Genomic DNA, 19,281 nt, shown 5'->3' on the forward strand with positions numbered 1-19,281 from the left:
AAAGGAGTTTATAGCACTGGCAGAAATAGAAAGAGATATAGCATATTGATATAATAAAATTAATAACAAAACTTTGCTCTTGTCATCAATTCATTTCTGTTCTTCTTCGTTCCTTTTATTTGTTTCTTCTTATCTCTTAAGAGACAGTGAGTAACTTGAAACAGGACAGAAAGATTCAGGCAAAAGTCCTTAGGCTGCTCATCCACAGCCTAGCGATAGTCAGTGCTTAGTACCTCAGGAACGAGCAGGAAGACAGCTGGGACTGGCCCTATTTCCCTGAAGAACCCCCCAGTGTTTCCTCATTGCAGGAAGGAGGCAGCTGCGGTCAAAGATGTGCAGGGTCACGGAAGTCATTACATTTCTGCCTCCTCCTGGAACCCTCGGAAAAGCCTCACTTGTTCTCCTAATAAGACAGGAGACATCTTTTGCAGGAATCACTTTTGTTGCTTCCCCAACGTGCATCTTGCTGTCCATTTCTATTTACTTCTGTTGCATATAGGGCATATTAGGAGGGCTTAATCCTGTTATCCTTGAATTGCAGGGAGAAGCTTCCCAAACTGGTTAGATCAAACCCACATATTTTACTTGACAGGACCTTTCTCTGCCAAGGGCAGTACATTACTTCCTGGCTTACATCTGATTAATGTCTCTCAGTACTGTAGTGATGCTGTGAGGTAGGTAATCACAAAATGTTAGCCTAGACTATAATAACTGCAAAGAGAGTCTGCAGAGAGAAACACCTCCTGGGATCAGCCTCCAGTCTCCCTTTCCTTACACTTATGTGCTACATGGCTGCTTTTCAGCAATGCCAGCCATTATTAATAGATGCTGTTCAGACTTTCACATTTCTCTAGAGACCCTTTCATTGAAATTGCTAACTGCACTTCTGCAATGCCTTTTGTTATTGCACTGCATTGCAGAGCCAGAAAGAAACCTTTCAAGATAATTTTAATCAATAAAACCAAACAAAGAAGGTGTTCAGTTGCCTGAATGTCTGCTGAGAATCTGAGATTTTACTGAATTCTGTCTAATGCAGGAAGAGACTATTAAAATTCACCCTTGTATCCTATATTTTAAAACCACTAACATATTCTAAAATCAGAAGTACTAGAGGGAATAATTTTCAAGCTGAAAAAATCAAACCAAGTTGTTTCATAGAATCACAGAATGGTTTGGGTTGGAAGGGACCTTAAAGATCACCTAGTTCCAACCCCCCTGCCATGGGCAGGGACACCCTCCACTACACCAGGTTGCTCAAAGCCCCATCCAACCCATAACTTATCTGGGCAAGAGCTTTAAAGGGCAGCAACTCCATTGTGTGCGAGGGCACTTGTAGTATGAATTACAAATTGTCTGTAAAACTCATTGTGAAACTCTGAAGCGCTTCTGAAAATCTAGACAATTTTAGCTTTTACATGACTGTGTTAAGTTACTCTAGCAATGGGACATAAGTGAAAAAAATCAAAGAGGTGGAAAAATTGGCAGGTATCCCAAATGTACATATGGCTTATTGCCACTCATTCCACTGGTTTTGCAGAGTCTGCTAAGAAATCTAAATATATACATTTAGAAAAGCTCTGAGTTTTTGGATGGAAAATTTTAAGACTGAAAATGTAACATAAGAGTCATGGAGCGACAATTTGTCCTCCAGCCAGAATTGTATTTCTGTAAGGTTATGTGCCGAAACTGCTAAACTGATGGTAACTGAGTAAGTTGCTTGGAAATACCAGGCATCAGTAAAGATGAACAGGGGCAAATCATCCAGCTCCCTGAAGTGGACTCTAACTGTAGCTAGTTTCCTTACGACGTTCTGTCTATTTTTACTTGTGTGCACATTCCTGAAATTTTCAGCTCAGTTGTGCGTATTCCTTAGTGACTGTTAAAACACTGATTAAGAAATAATATCCTCAATTACAAAGGAGCAGGGCATACACAACTTGTATTTGTTAGAGATTCAGGGAGAGATGCAAATCAGATCCAAAAGCCATGTGCATAAGAGGCTATGCCTCAGCTGAAAAACTCTACTCAAGCACAATTCATAGCTTAAACCACTGCGTAGCCTCCAGGGCACAGCTGAAGCATGTCTACATAGCTTTGACTGCAAGTAGGTGAGCTTATTTTCTGTATTTACCAATGTCTGAATATCAATTAAATTCTGTCATATGTAACAGGTCTGACTGTAATATCTTTAATAAAATGTGAGCAAAACTTGTAAACTCAGACCTAATAATTCATAGTAACTAAAAGTTACTTTTTAACTATAAGGACCTGCACTTTTTTATTTAGCTATATATAAATGAAACTAAACCAAACCAAACAAATATCCCAAACAAAATCTATGTCTCAGAACAACAGTATGATGGTAAAAATGAATGAGCGACTAACTCTTTGGGATTTGTGCTACCTTAACACTCGCAGTGGAACAAAGGTCTAGCTGAGGCTGCTTTAGGACCTTCTGACTTCCTCAGATGTAGAGGGACCTGCTCAGAGGCCATCATTGTTATGACCTAGCTGGATGCAGCTGTTATGTTAAATAGACATTTGGACGTGTTTCAGTGGATATTCCACGGAAGTATTTTGATAGATATTTTCCCCCAAAAGTTCAGCTAAATGTCCCTTCTGAGTTGGCTGCACTCAGAAAAGTGCAGGTAATGGGCAGGTCTGCTGTTCACTTTTTTTTTTTCCCTGAAGAAAATTCCACTTCTGGCAGAAGGGGTCAGCATGTCACCAGCCTTCAGAATCAGGCTTGCATATTCTTTAAAAAAAAAATTGGTCTTTTACTTGCTTGTTTGTTTTTAAACCACAGCCCAGCATCTTACATGTTTCTGAAAGCTCAGACCAGACAGTCCTCACCATTATTCCCAGGAAAGCTCAGAAGACTGTTCTCACAGCAGAAGGGAAAGAAGCTTTCCAGATTTCTAGCACCAAATTCTATATTTAAAAGCCAGCCAAACAAAGAAAATGCTCAGGGAGTTCATTGCTCCAACTTCTCCTAAAACATTTGCAAATTTCTCTTTGCAAGAAAACTTTACAGACTTTTAACTGAGAGCTGAGACTGAGAAGAGCAATGCAGACAACATTAACACAGACACCTCCCTGCTAAAAAGCTGCACGCACACTTTGGTAAGCAGCAACGTAGTCAGACTCCTTGGTGCAATTTCACAGTGTTCACTGCTACATGGAGCAGTGGCTGCTCTGCACAAGAAGGTGCTCAGGGAAACTAGGCAGTCAGATAAAGGCAAACAAACTTACTGGCACTGAAGGATATAAACTTTTTCCATTAAAAACCAATCAGGTTTCCAGGTTTGTATGATTTTCACAGAATCACAGAAAGGTTGAGGTTGGAGGGGACCTCTGGAGGTCATCTTGTCCAACCCCCATACTTAAGCAGGGCTGCCTAGAGCTGACTACCCAGGACCATGTCCAGACAGCTTTTGAATAATTATTAATTATTCATGATTTATTAATAATATTTTTATTTTTAAATATTTATTCATTATTCATTATTTATTAAGCATATTCTTTATTAAGAATTTTTTAAAAAAATTGTTTCCATTTACAAGATAAAGATTATAACAATCACTCATTATTTTTAGTAGAATTGATTTGGACTTTACTGTGCAGCTTGTTGCCTATAAAGTATTTACAAACTACTGACTGTGTGTTTAAAGAGACTGATTTACAGGGGTTTACATTCTTACCACATCTTTTTTCAGATTCATCTGAATGATCTGGGCAGTCCAAGACTCCATCACAAAATAAATCTTTTCTAATGCAGGTTACACCATCATCACAAAGTTCAGCAGGTGGCAAACACTCAGCTGAAATAATAAGGACAACAGCAATAACAGCACAGCAGTAATGAAGTTTTACTACAAAGGAAAATTGACTTACCTTTGGTTACTCTAGCACAAATCAAATCAGCCACTCTATCGTGTTTTACAAAACTGCATTTTTAGAAGGCTGGAATGAAATATCATGTACTAAAAAGTTAAATATGGCACAGAATGGAGTAAGTTCTCAGAAGTGACATATTATTTGAAACTAAGCTTGAAGTAGGACTGGAAGAAAATTTCTATGATTTCCCATTTCCTTCTTCTCTTCAAATGAACTACTTTATGCAATATAATATATGACATTTTCAAATTTCTAATGCTTGAATAACAAGAGAAAACTGTACTTCAGTTTAAATAACAGTAAAAAAATCTCTGGTTTTAGTTGAATACAATTTAATTTAATTTCTTCAACACATCACAATGTTGTACTTCATCATGCTAAAGAATCTCATTTTTTAACCATCATATCTTGAAAATGAAAGCCTTTACGGCTGGATTTCAAAATACCAGGAATATCAGAAACCCTGTTCTTTTCATATTTGTGAAATTAAATTTAGAAGTTAGGAGAAAATTTCTGCAAAAAAGAATACATGGGCAGATCCTTAAAACTGTGAAATCTCACTAATAGTGCTTTCCTAGAGCATAAATGTTCATCCACTGCAAACGTGCCCTTTTAGTCTTTAGGTGATTTTGGTCTTAGACATCTGTGGAATTCAAGTAGGTCCTATTAAAGTGAACAAAAACATGCAGCTAAAATAAGCTTTGGAAAACTACTAATTTCAAAGTTCTTGAAAATTGCATAAATTCTATAGAAAATATTAACCTATGAAATATTAATTTGTAAAACTGATCTTGCATCCTCTAACCATTACAGCTTGATATATTTTTTCATAAAACTGTACTGTAATCAGATTAAGTAAATGCTTCTATGATATTGTATTGTATATTAGTGTAAGTGACAAAGATTGAAATTGGTTTGGATGTATTGTAGCATTGCAAAGTGCTTTACAAAACACTTTCAGTGTTAGCAATGCAGTGTAACGCAAAGGAGCTGCCATTTTGCATCCAATTGGTAATTGAAGCATACCAAACATACTTTAGTCAAGTGTTAGAAGTGATACAGTGTCAATTAATGAATTGCCACAGATGACCAGAGATGAAACTGTGCAGTCTAGACCCAGAACAAAACCCCAACCAATAATCTGAGAATATGTATCGCACAAGCCCAATACGCAAGAAAACATTGGTTATATACGACATGATCAATTCTAGTTTTAGTCTTCAACTCAGAAAACTAAACAGCATTGCCACCTACTGGATAGAAAGAAATTAACATTTTCTAGGAGAACATTTTGTCTTTTTTTTAAACAGCAAATTACCCTAAATTGCAATGTAATTACTATACTCAACTAAAAAATGGCAAGAAGTACATTAAAGGGTAGGGGACGTTTTCAAAGATTCAAACAGCTTTGGCTCTCTGTCCATTTGAAGTCACGTGAGAGTTTGCTAACAAGTTTTTTTTCTTTTTGTTTTTGTTTTTTTTTTCCAAAATGCCCCAGGAAATAATACAAAACAAAAATGAGCAATCAGCATGAGTGTAAATATATACATCAATATACACAACACATATACCATTTTTGTAGAATGTACAGTCTTAGAAGTCCAATCTCATTGAAGAGGCCTCCTTAGTCAAATTAAAGGTAAACCTGCATATCATGTATTTGTAGGAATGGGATGAGAGAATTCAATGATGCGAGAAGCGGCTGTACACAGACAGTATAATTCTGAGATCTCAGACTGTTTCATATAATCTCCCTGCTTCTCCCCATATGTAGTTACCTACCTACAGTTGTTGAGGACTTGCTTGTAGTGAGTTGTCCTGAACCTGGGCAAACACAACCCAAGGTTAGAACTCTACTTCTTGCTCTCTTGAAGCACCTCTGCAGTTGCTTGGGCAAAACTAAGGAGCAGCTAGTCTGGTCTTATATCTGAATTATATGCTGTGTCCCCAAACCCCAGCTTAGGTAATGATATGGTAATGCCAGCTTGAGTGGTTTGATACTGAAGGTCAAATGTCACAATAAACGTAAAAAAAAAAAAGTGGAACCCAAGTGGATTTCAAATATCATTCTTTCAGCTCTAGTCACATGCTTTTCAACAACTTCAAAAGACTTTTGTTCCCCCCCCACCTTAAAATAACAGCAATGCTTTCTTGTCTTCCCCTGGTATGTAAAAGTTCTGACCTGAAGTTGGTGTCAAGGAGCTTGTAATTAGACTCATAGGATCTGTTGAAACAAGACAAGTTATGACAAGTTTAATATTATTACTAAAATATATAGGTATGTTTTCTTTTAAATAACAATAAACTGCTCAACAAATCAGTTATTGCAGTGTGAGGAGAGTAGCCTCAAACCTATCTAGTATTTGTACATTTACATAGAGGCATACATACATACCTGTGTGTATACATATTTACACATGAACAAATGCCTAGGCATATAAGTAGATTTACATTAGTGATAGTAGTAAACTGCAAAACATTCTGGAAAAATGAAATGCTTATTTGTTATTGCTCCAACACAACTTCCACTTAGTGGTGCTTTTAATAACAATCACTGAGGATGCCCCTGGTGTTTCCAGTTCCCAAATAGTCTTTTTTTTCCTCTTAGAATTTGCATTAGCAACCCTGTTTATTATTTTTACTTTCTATGTTAAGACTCAAATGTGTGAGTAGGAGGATGATGTCCTCAGCTGAAAAAGATCCCCTTGTCACTACAGTTAATGGATCCTGTCCCTTAGTTTTAAAAATGAAGGTCCAGAAGGAATAAAGTGAAAGATGTGGTAAGGCCTTCTCTATAGTTTGACATCTGTCAGTTTTGCTGGTAGAAGTTGCAGATCATTGGCAATCAGAGACTTTTGTTAGATGTTCCTGCTCTCCCAGACCTACTAGTGCACAAACTTGCTTGAGGACTTCCTACCAATTTTCTATCAAAACCATGCTTATTTAGCTATTGCTAACACTATTAAGCTGAGCTAGGCCATTTTGTATTAAATGGATTCTGGAGCATTCTATGTCAGCAAATTTAAGGACACAGTTTCTCTGGCAGAGAGAGGAGAGCCCAAACAGAAGGTGCAGGGAGGGTGCAGCTGGATGGACCATTCTCACACAGCTACATTTGGAGAAGGAAGCTTCATTCATACCTTCCCAGTAGTTACCAAAATGTTATATGGTACATATGTATCTACCTACATATCTCTCCATATGTTTTCTAAAGCATCACTATTTTGGAAGGAATGAAACAAAGACCTAAAATATGGATGCATGCATAAGCAAACAGTTCTAATAAAACAATTATCAGGAAGCTATATCTTAAAGACTGTTGAAAAAAAATTGGGATTGATACAGGCATTCCCAAAAGTGCACGTGCAAGTTGACAGCAAAAGCCATGAAAGGAAGAGCACAGAACAGTGACAGAGGCATCAGTGGCGTAAGCACAAATCACAAACGGTCAATTACTGTGTGATCTCACTAAAGGAACATGTGAGGTGGATAAGGATGGTTTTAGAGTCAACAGAGCCAAAACCCAAGCATCGAGAAGATGTGAACATACCACACATGGTAAAACTAGTGTATATCACAGGATTTGGACTGAAACAGAAAGAGCAAGGAAGCAGACAGTGGTAGCAACCGTACAAAAATGAACCCCAGCAGACTCAAGATCAAGGGGGAAGGAATCCACACCAGAAACACTATTTCCATTCCAGCCTGGGGTGCTGACCACTCCCAACTCCCTTCCCCCTTCCTCTTGCACGCCCCCCCACCTCCCAATTTCTTCAGGAGAATGATTAGCAATATTGAACTTAGGACTCAGGGGAGCATTGCGATAGCATTGCAGAGGAAGGGATAGATAGGAGAAAAATCGTATGTTAGCAGTTTCAACTGTATCATTGGGAATAAGCTGTAGTAATTGTACACTTTGGACTATACACATTAGTACGTCTGTAACTAGACTAATAATAACTCTTTTATTGTTATGGCTGTAATTAGACTATCAATAAATATCTGTCTTCACAGATGCATTTCTTCAGCTCACATAAATCGCACGAAGCTCCTGGTCTGGTACCCTGGAGAATTTGTATGTGATAATTTGCATGCAGTTTGTATGTGACAACTCAACCTGCATCTAGTGCTGCAAAGCACCTACTGTATTATTCAGCTGTCTGACTGACTTTTGACAGGCTTGTACTCAGTGAATTTGTGAGACCAAGGAGTTGTGTTTGCTTCATACCCTATGGTCAGAAGACTTCCAGTGATAGTGGGAGGAAAGTCTATCAATCAACATTGCTCAGTACATTGGTAACCACAGCACGAGAGTAGGATTTCCCAGCCTCATGCACCTTTCTAAATCTGTGAAAAGTTCAGCTTGTGATTCAGCTGGTTGATGGAGACTCAACTTTTGGTTTGATCCACTAACTAAGCTTTTAGTGCCTTTGTACAGACTTCAGATCACTGTTTTCTCGAATGGTCAGAAACGATGAAGGGCGGTTAACTGTCACTGAAGGGACCCTATCAGTGAAGCCCCAACTACAGCCAAGGCAGCTTTACCGAGTTATACCAGCTGAACAGCAAGTCTTATGTTTCTTCATGTTGTAATGCTGGCAGAAAATAGCTTCTGTTTTATGAAAGATACTGACCTGATGAAGTTATAGGCATCATTGTAGTAAGGTTTTCAGCAGCTACTGGAAGAAAGCAAGTTCATTACAAACTCCTGTTATAGCACAGTATCTAGTTTTATACAACTCAGAGAAAGAAAGATTAAAAAAAAAAAAATCAACTCTGACTACTTCTCTTTGAATCACTAGCAGTGTTCCACTTCCCTCCTTTTGACCATCTCACCTTGTCCCCAGCCTTTTCTCAAACTCTATGATCTTCCTAAGGAAGAAAGGCCTATATTAATCCCTTTCAATCCTCAATCCCTTTTCATTATCTTGCATATAAAATGTCTTCCTCTGGGAAACCTCTGGCTTGACACTTTTTATACTATGGAGATTTTCAGAGCACCTGTGTCTTACAGAACAGTATTTAGATCAGATAAATAAGTAAAAATTAACCTGGGATAATTTGCAAGAAAGTAAGTTGCTTTTAATCACTGTGAAAACTGTTATTTCAAGCAAGTCACACCTGTCTTGTAGTTCCCTCCCTCTCGTAAGTAGGAATAAGACTTGCAGGACACACTGAGATACAGGATGCAAAAGTGCCATATATGATTATGATTGTTAATTAGTTACAGTTGTTATTTTATTGAAGCACTCCTGATGGAATGGACAGATGATGTCTCATGTGAAAAGAGGCATTTTAATGATCCACAGCAAGAAAAGTTTGACTACTTCAAAGTTCATCAATAGATATATAATCTTTCAAAAAGCTCTTCATAATTTTCTTTGGTGACATTTTTGAAGTGTAATAAGCAACCACTTTCCACAGCGATGTGCAGTTATTTAGAACAATTTCTTGTATGTGGTGCAAGTCGTACAGAGAAGTAAAGATGTCAAGACTCTGAATTTAGTGTTTGAATATCTGAAGTACTTAGTAAAAATGCACCTTTTAGAATAGAGTAAGAGACATTGCACACCAGATGTCCCACTCCTCTTAAAGCAATCAGTTGCTACTTATTAGTATCTCCAGCAGGTCTTCAAATGTCAGCTAATCAACTTGCACTTCAAAGGTTTCAAATTACTTTTTATCCTCATCCTCAGTGAAGGTCTGTTTTGAAGCTTATTGAGGTAAAAACAAAGATTTCCATTGATCTTGTTGGGCTTCCTTTTAGGCTTTGATATATTTTCTGGTACTTACATAAAATCACTATATTTGTATATTTGCAGAATTTAAATCTACTTAGTCTTTAAAGCCACATTGCTTTTTTTCCATTTACACTTTACCTAAGCTTTAGAGGAATATTAAGTCAACTCCTTGGGCATACTTCTCCAGAAGCCACACTCTGTATTCAGTTTGTTGTTCTTACTGACATCTTCTCAATAAATGAGTCTTCACTCATTGTGAGGCTGAGCCCTTTTCCTTATTCTTTAGCAAAAAAAATGATAATTGCATTTACTTATAAAACAACACAGTTGGGGCTTAATTGCTCTAATTTGAGGGATAACAAAATTACAAATGTTATGCTACACAAAAAGAGATGAAATTGAGTGGTTTTCAACGGGAAATCGCTACTTTGTCCTCCACTCCCTCCTTAGTGAACGTACAGAATGCTGACTTGTACTTTCTAGTTGACAAGGTTGTAAATGTTTTTTTTCATCTGCTACTGAAAGTTCTGTAACGGGGAAGGAAGGCACCCATGAGCATAAGTAACAATCCCTTTGTGGTTTGGGAGCCAAAGTTTTCATTCATGTTACCTGTAGTTCTCAAGGATTTATATAGAGAAAAAACGTTTACTAGCATTACCTGTGACTTGTATGCTGTTCACATCAATTTTCAAAGTCTGGGTAAGATTAGTTTTATTTGCGTTGATACCCAAAACCAGCCCAGTTTTTACTTTCTCAACTGTTATCATCTGGGTAAAATAAAGGTTGAAGGTCACAACAACACTAGCAATACAAAACAGAGAAGGTGATTAGTTATGTAAGCTCATGAAGTAAATCTGATATATGACTTATCATCCAGGTAATATTTCATTGCATATAGGTTCCATTTGCAAAGTCAGAGTATCTTTAAGTGTTGGCTGGCAAAGATGACACATAAAGAAACACCTTTTAATTGTCAGGTAGGTTTGAACCTTAGAGAAACATTATTTTTTCTTTATCTACTCTTATTTTCACTGGGGGAAAAAAAGAAAACAACATTCTTATCAATTCCTACAATGGAGTTGAATTTGAATAAACTAAAGGAGAAGTAGGTTTATTGTTATTCAACAGGTCTTCTAGTTTAAGCCCTAAAATAGTGATGGTGAACCTTGAAGTGTTATGAAAATTATACAATATATTCATGTTACAAAAATATAATACAAAATGACCACTACAATTAGGTAGTGTCAAAGTATTATGCTTGCTAAAGTTTTTCTCCATTTACTTAAATTTAGGTAGAAAACTTTTTTATTCTTAAGCATTTATACTACCCAATTGCAACTGACCCAGCAGTCCTTTTTGATAAGGGGTGATTAATATGCCGTTTTGCTGAGCATAGTTTGCAGTTTGCAATATATGGAAACACTCTCCTCTTTAATTTTTTACATGTTTCTGATAACCTTTAGGCCATGCTGAGCAAACAAAAGCTTTTATTGCTATCCTCGTGACTCCACAGAGTTTCAAGGATGAAATAAGAAGGAGATTGCCCAAAGGGGTAAACACTTTTTAAATGAAAAGAGTCAACTAGAAAATAATTTCTGAGACAAAGTAATATTTCAAGTATTATTTCAAAGCAGAAATGAAGGCAGAATGTTACTAATGTATTAAAAGCCAGATCCAACATTCACTGACATCAGATTTTCTGTGATTTCTATGGTATTTGTGTCAAGATATGGGGCGGAATTGGTTTTACCAAATATAGATGTTTACAGTGCAGATATCTAGATTCCAATTGTAGTTGATGGAAAGAAATAATATGTTCTTTGGCATAACTGATCTCCTCCTAAAAAAGGCAACTAAATCGACCAGATGAAAAAACTTTAAAACCCCATCTCTTACAAAGAGAGTCTTCAGCCACTAGCTCAGGGATGTCTCCATCTTTGATGCCTAAATTTTGATGAGAATAGTCCCATATGCAGAAATGAAATTGTACTGATTGGATCTACCTTCACAAGGACAAAAACCTGGAAGTGACCTTACTCCTACCACTGTGTACTCCATTCCCTTGATGTTACAAAATCCTTCAGAAAATGATCATACTCCACCTTTCTAGATAATTAGGTTTATGCCCTCATTATTCCAATCAAAATATTGCTCTAATTCAAATCTGCCTCCCATTTTCTACATACATGTATTCACAGTTGGCTAATATCCATATTTCTTTTGCAAGCACAGTCATTCTACTGAACTATCTCCATTTTATGTGTTTACAGAAAACACTCTGTGATACCAGAACAGCTGGTATCACAGAATCACAGAATTGCATCATCTGTTGTCATATAACATGCACTTTAATTTTGTGGTCTCACCTATAAGACAACTAATTATATCGTTCATTTCTCAAGGTCTTCCAGATCTTATAGAGTCTTAATCTTTTGCCCTCTGTTTTGTCCTTTCCTATCACAGTGTATCATCAGATCTTTCCTTATTTAAAACTTAGGTTACTAATGATAATGTGAGATCTGCGCCCCCAGTCTAAGCAGCTTTCCACAAGCAAGTTCAGAACAAACTGATATCCTTTCCTTTCTGGCTATTTTCCTACCTACTACACTGTCCTTACCTTTCCCATTTTTCTTTCTAAATTGACAGTCCCAGTGACTATTGCATTTTTTTTTCTTCTAATCCTAAAGGATGTTGTTGGAGGAAAGATATATCTTCAAGCTTCACATGATCTTTAGAGAGCCTTATCCAATCTCTAAAGATGTATTCTTTCATCTGTTCACTATCCACAGAAGAACTTTCTAAATTAATAGCATCATTGAATCTTGCCCATATTTTAAGTAAACTTTGTCATATGCAATTACCTAGTCTCTGATTTCTTGAATCTTTCATGGTTGTCTTCAGATTTCCTGTAGAAAAAAAACAATAAACCAAAATGTAACGCAAAAGCATATGATACACCTTGAGTTTATAATGTAGATAGGATGGAAACATGTTTTGAAACTGTTTAATAATGGGAGACAGTATTACATGTGTTTTCCTGAATCAGGACCTTATTAAGAACAGTGCAGATGGAATTAACACTACAGACCTCACTGCATATACTGGACTTTTTGCCTGCTGGCCTTCAGTAGGACAACCAACATAACAGGATATTGAAAAATGAGGTCAAACAAGCTTTAATAAATGAAGCAGGTCTTACAGTACCTATTTTGTGGACTCTTTAGGACACACAAGGTGCAGCTTTATTTACCTGGTGTTAAATGACAGCCTCATTGGCTAACACCCTAAGGAACAGGATGAGAGGAAATGGCCTCAAGTTGTGTTAGGGGAGGTTTAGATTGGATGTTAGGAAAAATTTCTTCACCAAAAGAGTGGTCAAGCATTGGAACAGGCTGCCCAGAGAGGTGGTGGAGTCACCATCCCTGGAGGTGTTCAAAAAACATGTAGACGTGGCACTTTGGGACTTAAGTTTAGTAGGCATTGTGGTGTTGGGTTGACAGGCGGACTTTATGATCTTGGAGGTCTTTTCCAACCTTAATGATTTTATGATTCTATGATACGAGTTGTGGATCCATGTCCACAGGGACATAAGAGTGTATTTCCATTCATGTCAGTTTATACCAGCAGATCTCTAAACTGACCTTTCTTCTAGATGGCAAGGGCCATCAACCCTGCAAACGTAGCATAACTAATAAACATTGGGGGGGGGGGGGGGGGGGGGGCAGCGAAAAACCAAACAAAAACATTTCAACAATTCTTTAAAATATAGAAGTTTTATGAGTTGGCCTTAGGGCTCAGCGTTACTGTTTGGTCAAGACATGGACATACAAGAGCCCAAGAAGGGTGTTTGCCCAGGGAAACACATTGGCATCAAACTTCCCACAGCAGCACTTGGAAGATGTAAGACATGAAGGGAATAATATAGGATGTTCCCAAGGAACTCTTGAAAAACAAGGTATTGGTAAGCACTCCTGAGAGAAATAGCTAATTGAGGACTTCTGACGTTGCTTTGCAAAGTTTAATTAAACTGTACCTACGTGAACTGGGAAATTTCACATCTCTCAAATTCGTTTTTCAGATCACTTGCTTGAAAGACTGTTTGTATCTATATGGAAAAGAGAAATCTTCAACCAATGTAGTAATTAAAAAAGACACCCACTTTCACCCTGCATTCATCGTTTTAATACTAAATAATTTTTCCTTCCCAATTCTAGATTACAGAAACAAACTTTTTCTTTGTTGCTTCACTGATTTGCACAAATAAGGAATATGTTGAGTTCTGACCAGGCTTAGGACCTGAAATATCTCATTTTGCAGAGAAGAAAAAGTCAAGAACTAACTTAATGTTAGGGAGTTAATGTACCTACCACATACTCTTGAATTAACCAGAGACCATAAGTTCTTACCAATTCTTCAACATCAAAGGCAAGGACTTTGAAATCAGTTGATGATCTGTTTTGCAAAGCAGGAGTGAATAATGTCCCAGAGAGTATTTTAAATATTCCTGTGTAGCGATGAGTATTCCCATCTGCTGCAGCTATATAATTAAAAATAAAATTAAATGTTTTGAATTATACAGAAATAAATGAAAAATATTACATTAGATTTTATTCCACATAGATCATCAGTACAATCATTTTCATCTTTCTGTTTTGCTTTGTAATGAGAGGTGTTTTGCCTAGTGCTGATTTTAAAAAAGTGATAGACATTTTTCAAAGTTTACAATAGTTACAACTGTAAACATATTTTTATGAATACTATTTGCCCTTGGTTCTCATTACTTTCAATTTTGTTTTAAATATTGTTTTCCAGCAGCACTGTGAATAGATAAAGGGACAGTATGTCCACTTATGTCTAACACAAGGGACAAAGATACATGGGAAGAATGATAGTGATTTATGAGGGTTTTGTGTGTTCTGGATTAAAAATATTAAGAATTACTACTCCACACTTTCTGTTTTAAATGCTGTGCACTTTTTATATAAATACACACTGTTTTCAACCTGACATTTTTTACCAATAAAGCATGAAATGCTGGGAGGATTTATAAGGAAACTAGATAACTGGTCCTTACTGCAAATTTAATCTTGATTTTTAATGTTACAGTATATGAGGTATGTGTAAAGCAATTCATTATACATTAAATATATTTTCTCACTGTGTAACATACTGGAAATTTTCAGATAAGACCTGAATTAATATGGCCTTTTGCTTACCAGTTACAGTGCCAGTGGTATTTTTAGGTTGCATTTGAAGGCATTAACATCCAAAAAGAGTTTTCATGCAAAGGTAGGTAGCTAATAAATACTATAATAAACAGCTTGTGATGGAAGACACAGCCTAGTGACACCAATTTGCTATCAACCAGTAACAGCAGACCACTTTGAGCTTCTTTGATGACCATTTATCCTTACAATTGCAAATCTGTTTAAACAAATGTTTCTAAATAGAAAAGGCCTTTTTTGGTTATATATGTCAAATATAATTTTAAAAAATGTTTTATAATTATTATTTTTACATGATTAAATTCTTGTCTATTCAACTTCTAAAACCTAAGTAATTAATTTAAAGCCTGTCTTTAACTAGATGCAATAATACACCATCATTACCTTTACATTTTATTTTACTGGAGTGTAATAGTATTCTGGTAAGAGGGGAAAGTCAGTAGGGAGAAGAAGTTTTAAAATCTGGAATGAAAAACAATAGCAACTAAAGGAATAAATATGAATATTCTGACAAAACAGGTTGTTTTTTTTTTTTTTAAATATAACTTACAGCTCGTTTAGTCTTCATGTGCTTCATTGCGAAATAGTATGGACGTTTGGTTAATGAAGACACCAAAAATGACTCTTAAGAATGACTTTACCTTAAATTTACATAGGACTGGGAGCTGACTGTCTAATGCAGGATCTCTCACACTAATAAATGACTCTAAAATATTTTTTTTATAGAAAAATGAAAATATTCCAAAAAATGTAGAACATCTACACACTTCAGTGAATTATTGATGTCTTTCTGAGTCAAAACTTATACATGGAGATAAAAGCAAAAATTCACAATTTGCCATACTTCCTTCTCTAGTTGATAAATACAATTGAATAACCACAACTTTATAACTTAGATTGCATTCCATGGACCTCTCCCAAAGTCTAAACTATGAAAATTCTTTTCTGTGGCTTCAGGACATGCTTCAAGTGCTTGTTCTTTTGCCTATTTTTTTCACATCAATTTCCAGGGGAGAAGAGGAGGAACACATAACCCCCCCCCCCCCCCCAAACTGTGCCCCTCCCCCCCAGCATTCAAAGCATAGCATGAAATATGAAATATAATTACAATGACAACACCACTGGCTTCAAAGTCTGAATGTCTACTGAAGAACTCCTGAAAAGCTTAAAGGTTGGCTACTTACCTTGTTCTAACTCCTGGACTGATAACCATGAAAGTACAATCAGTCCAACACAAACGCACACAAGAACTGCAAGCAGAGAGGCAAACAAAATTTCATAGTAACTAAGAGGAACATATTTCTCATCAGATGATTTTTTCAGCTTCATTTCTGTCTTGAAAGCTTGTATGAATTAAAGACTAACAAAGGACTCAACCTGAAAAGGAGCCTAATAATCCACATGAACTGATATTTATAGGAGATGCTTGTAAATTAATTACACCATAAAACTTCACTGTCATAGATTTTTACAACATTCCTGAACAGTCATGTTCATGCACAAGATAGGCAAATACGAAGAAAAGAAATCTCTTCAGAAAGGACACACTTAGGATTATGTCTCAGATAAAGAATAAGCAAACCCACAGAAATGTAAGGTTGATCGCTGGATTTGCACCATTTCCTGTCATTTGATATTTTGAAGTGAAAATTTTCATCATTCTGCTTAAAAAGTTTTGTTAAAATTAATTATAGATATAATGCTGGCAGTGGAGTTGTTTAGTACTGTGCCATAGTTCAGCAACATGTTCAGCACTGAACAGTAATTCAGCAGTACAAATTTAACCTACCTAAGGTGTGGTTCTTTCACCACATGTCTGGAGAACTAACCAGCGAAGATATTGTGAAATGTATGCTTGTTTTATATTTTATTGCCAGGCATAAATGTGCCATGAGATGCAAGCCCTTGATAAAGTTAAAGCATTGGCCAGTACTGCATGCTTAATAAAGCAGGAGTAAATTAAACAATGCACCATCCAGTCCAAAACTTTTTGTTACAAATTTAATCTGACAAAACTTCTGAGTAAATCAGCTCCAGAAGAGTAAAGTTATTCTGATTTTATGTTTTGTGTCCTTTGAGCTACTGTTTTTGACTCTGGATAAGAGGTTCTAAATCTAGATTTATGGCACGACATTCTCAGCTCTTCTTATGGAACTGGAGAATCTGAGCAAACCAGCCATATTCCTGCCCGTAAAATGAAAGGGACACTTGTCTGAGTCAATCTTTGGAAGAGTGAGGCTCTAGATACCTGTAAATTAACAGAAAGGGATATAATAAAAATTTGGAAGAAATTAGAAAGGCTCAAAATAATACTCTTGGATGACGTAACAGTTGTCTGCCCAGTCTTTGAGAACTTTGGGAAAACATCTGCAACACAACTGATCAGATTTAAAGCACTCTAAATCATAATCAAAATCTTGGCCTGATGGTAGTATCCTTGATTTAGTGTATTATCATAATACAATTAAAGAAATTTAGTAATATTTCCCATTACTAACAATAAAGAATTGTTTACTTTAAAAAATTTTTTTAAAAACAAAATTCAGGGCAGCTTAATCATATTGCCCTTACAGAGCAAGAGTAAACTCAGTCTATATCCTGCAAATGGATGAGATCTTTGAATCATTGTGCTAGATGAATTAGAACTTCTTTGTAGATATTGTGTATAACACATACACATATATATGAATATAAAAGTGTCTGTGTGTATATATATATTCATGTGTGTATAACAGCAAATTAAATTTGTACTGCTGAAAACTTTGCAGTGTTATCTCTGTAACTATTTGTGATTATTCAGCAATAATTATAATAGCCCTCATTGCAAGGGATTTAATTTTCTATATTTTTCTGAATATTCACTCTATTAGAGAAGTTCAGAATATCTGTAAATACCTGATATTGCTCAGTTATACTTGTTAGGTTATTCCACATCTAGCGGAAGTACCTAATTCCGAGATAGTTGCACTGAGTGCGGGTGCCCAGGGTCTGTCAGGGGCTGCAGGGGCCTCTGTGAGGAGGGGCCGGGGCTGCCTGGTGCCGGACACAGTGGGTTCCAGCCGGATCCAACCCACCCACCGCAGGGCACAGCTGGGCCCCGCAGCCACCATGGCGGCGCCTTGGGGAAAGCCTGGGTAAGAAAGGGCAAAGCGCTGCCCGGCAGCCAGGGCTGAGGGGAAAAGTGTGAGAAACAGCCCTGCGAGCCCCGAGGGGAGAGGGGGAGGAGGGGAGGAGGTGCTCCAGGTGCCCCAGAAGGGATCTCCTGCAGCCCCTGGAGACACTATGCTGGAGCAGGTATTTCCCTGCAGCTTGTTGAAAGACCATGGTGGTGCAGGTATCCACACTACAGCCATGGAGGACCTCATGCTGGAGCTGGTAGGTATTTCATGAAGGAACTGTAGCCTGTGGAGAACCCAGGCTGGAGCAGGTTTATCCTGAAGGACTGCAGCCCATGGGAAGGATCCAGACTGAACAAGGGAAGAATGTGAACAGGAAGGAGGAGCAGAGAGGAGCTGTTATGGGTTGACAACAACTCCCCAGTCCCTGTCACCTTGTGCAACCTGGCAATAAATTAAATTACTTTTCCCCAATCTGAGTCTGTTTTGCCTGTGATGGTAATCAGTGAGTAATCTCCCTGTCTTCATCTTTACCCATGAGCTTTCCTTTCCTATTTTCTCCCCCTCTCCTCTTGAGGAGAGGGAGTGAGGAAGCGGCTGGGTGGGCATCAGGCAACCAGCAACTGCAATTGTCCATGCTGCATAAAACAATACTAGTTTATTCCTGTGTTATTCCTAATCAGACATTTTCTATCAATCACACTTCTGAGTTTTGTGCAGATAGATTTTGGATTCCTCTTTCATGTTTTGCATAACTTACTTAACTATGTGTATCACTGACATTGTATATCACTAGCAAAAGGTAAACACTATTACCCAAAGATGTCACTGTATTTTAAATTGTGAATTTATGCCCTAATGTTGAAGTGATTAACCAGAGGAGAAGTAAAAGTTGTGGGCATTTACAGTTCAGTTCTTTTACTAGCACCTTACATGTGGTAGTCAAGTCGTATATGTGTTTGTATACATTGATTACAGTCTGGCTGAAGACAACTTAGCATGGGTAATCTCCAATTGGACTTGTGACTCCTACAAATGAACTCACTTGCTAAACAATTCTAGCTGGCAAGAAGTCATGGTAGCAATAATTAATAGGCAAGCCCTGGACACTGAGTTGATAGTAATTAAGACTGAGCTGTTCCATTAATTTGCTTGTAACACGTTATAGTCTGTACTATGAGCTGGTTAAAAAAGAATATAAGAACCCATGATTTCACATAATCATTTGTGAATCTTCAAAATGAGGGGAGTAGACTTCAACACTGTGCCAATGCTAGCATACCATTAATCATGAATTACAGA

At 37.1% G+C, this 19,281-nt stretch overlaps 1 protein-coding gene across 1 annotated transcript in view; it reads right to left on the reverse strand.

Annotated features, from left to right (window-relative positions):
• Positions 1-16,192, reverse strand: part of TMPRSS15 (transmembrane serine protease 15) — a 60,034-nt gene extending 43,842 nt beyond the window's left edge. The window contains exons 1-8 of the mRNA XM_075769955.1: positions 16,048-16,192; positions 14,045-14,175; positions 13,676-13,743; positions 12,500-12,544; positions 10,297-10,439; positions 8,528-8,576; positions 5,680-5,774; positions 3,702-3,821 (exon numbers count right to left, since the gene is read on the reverse strand). Coding sequence (XP_075626070.1) covers positions 3,702-3,821; positions 5,680-5,774; positions 8,528-8,576; positions 10,297-10,439; positions 12,500-12,544; positions 13,676-13,743; positions 14,045-14,175; positions 16,048-16,192 — 796 coding nt within the window. The remainder of the gene's footprint in view (positions 1-3,701; positions 3,822-5,679; positions 5,775-8,527; positions 8,577-10,296; positions 10,440-12,499; positions 12,545-13,675; positions 13,744-14,044; positions 14,176-16,047) is intronic.
• Between the last annotated feature and the right edge of the window lie 3,089 nt (positions 16,193-19,281).

Source organism: Balearica regulorum, chromosome 1 (genome assembly GCF_011004875.1).
Source record: "Balearica regulorum gibbericeps isolate bBalReg1 chromosome 1, bBalReg1.pri, whole genome shotgun sequence".
NCBI classification, from domain to species: domain Eukaryota; kingdom Metazoa; phylum Chordata; class Aves; order Gruiformes; family Gruidae; genus Balearica; species Balearica regulorum.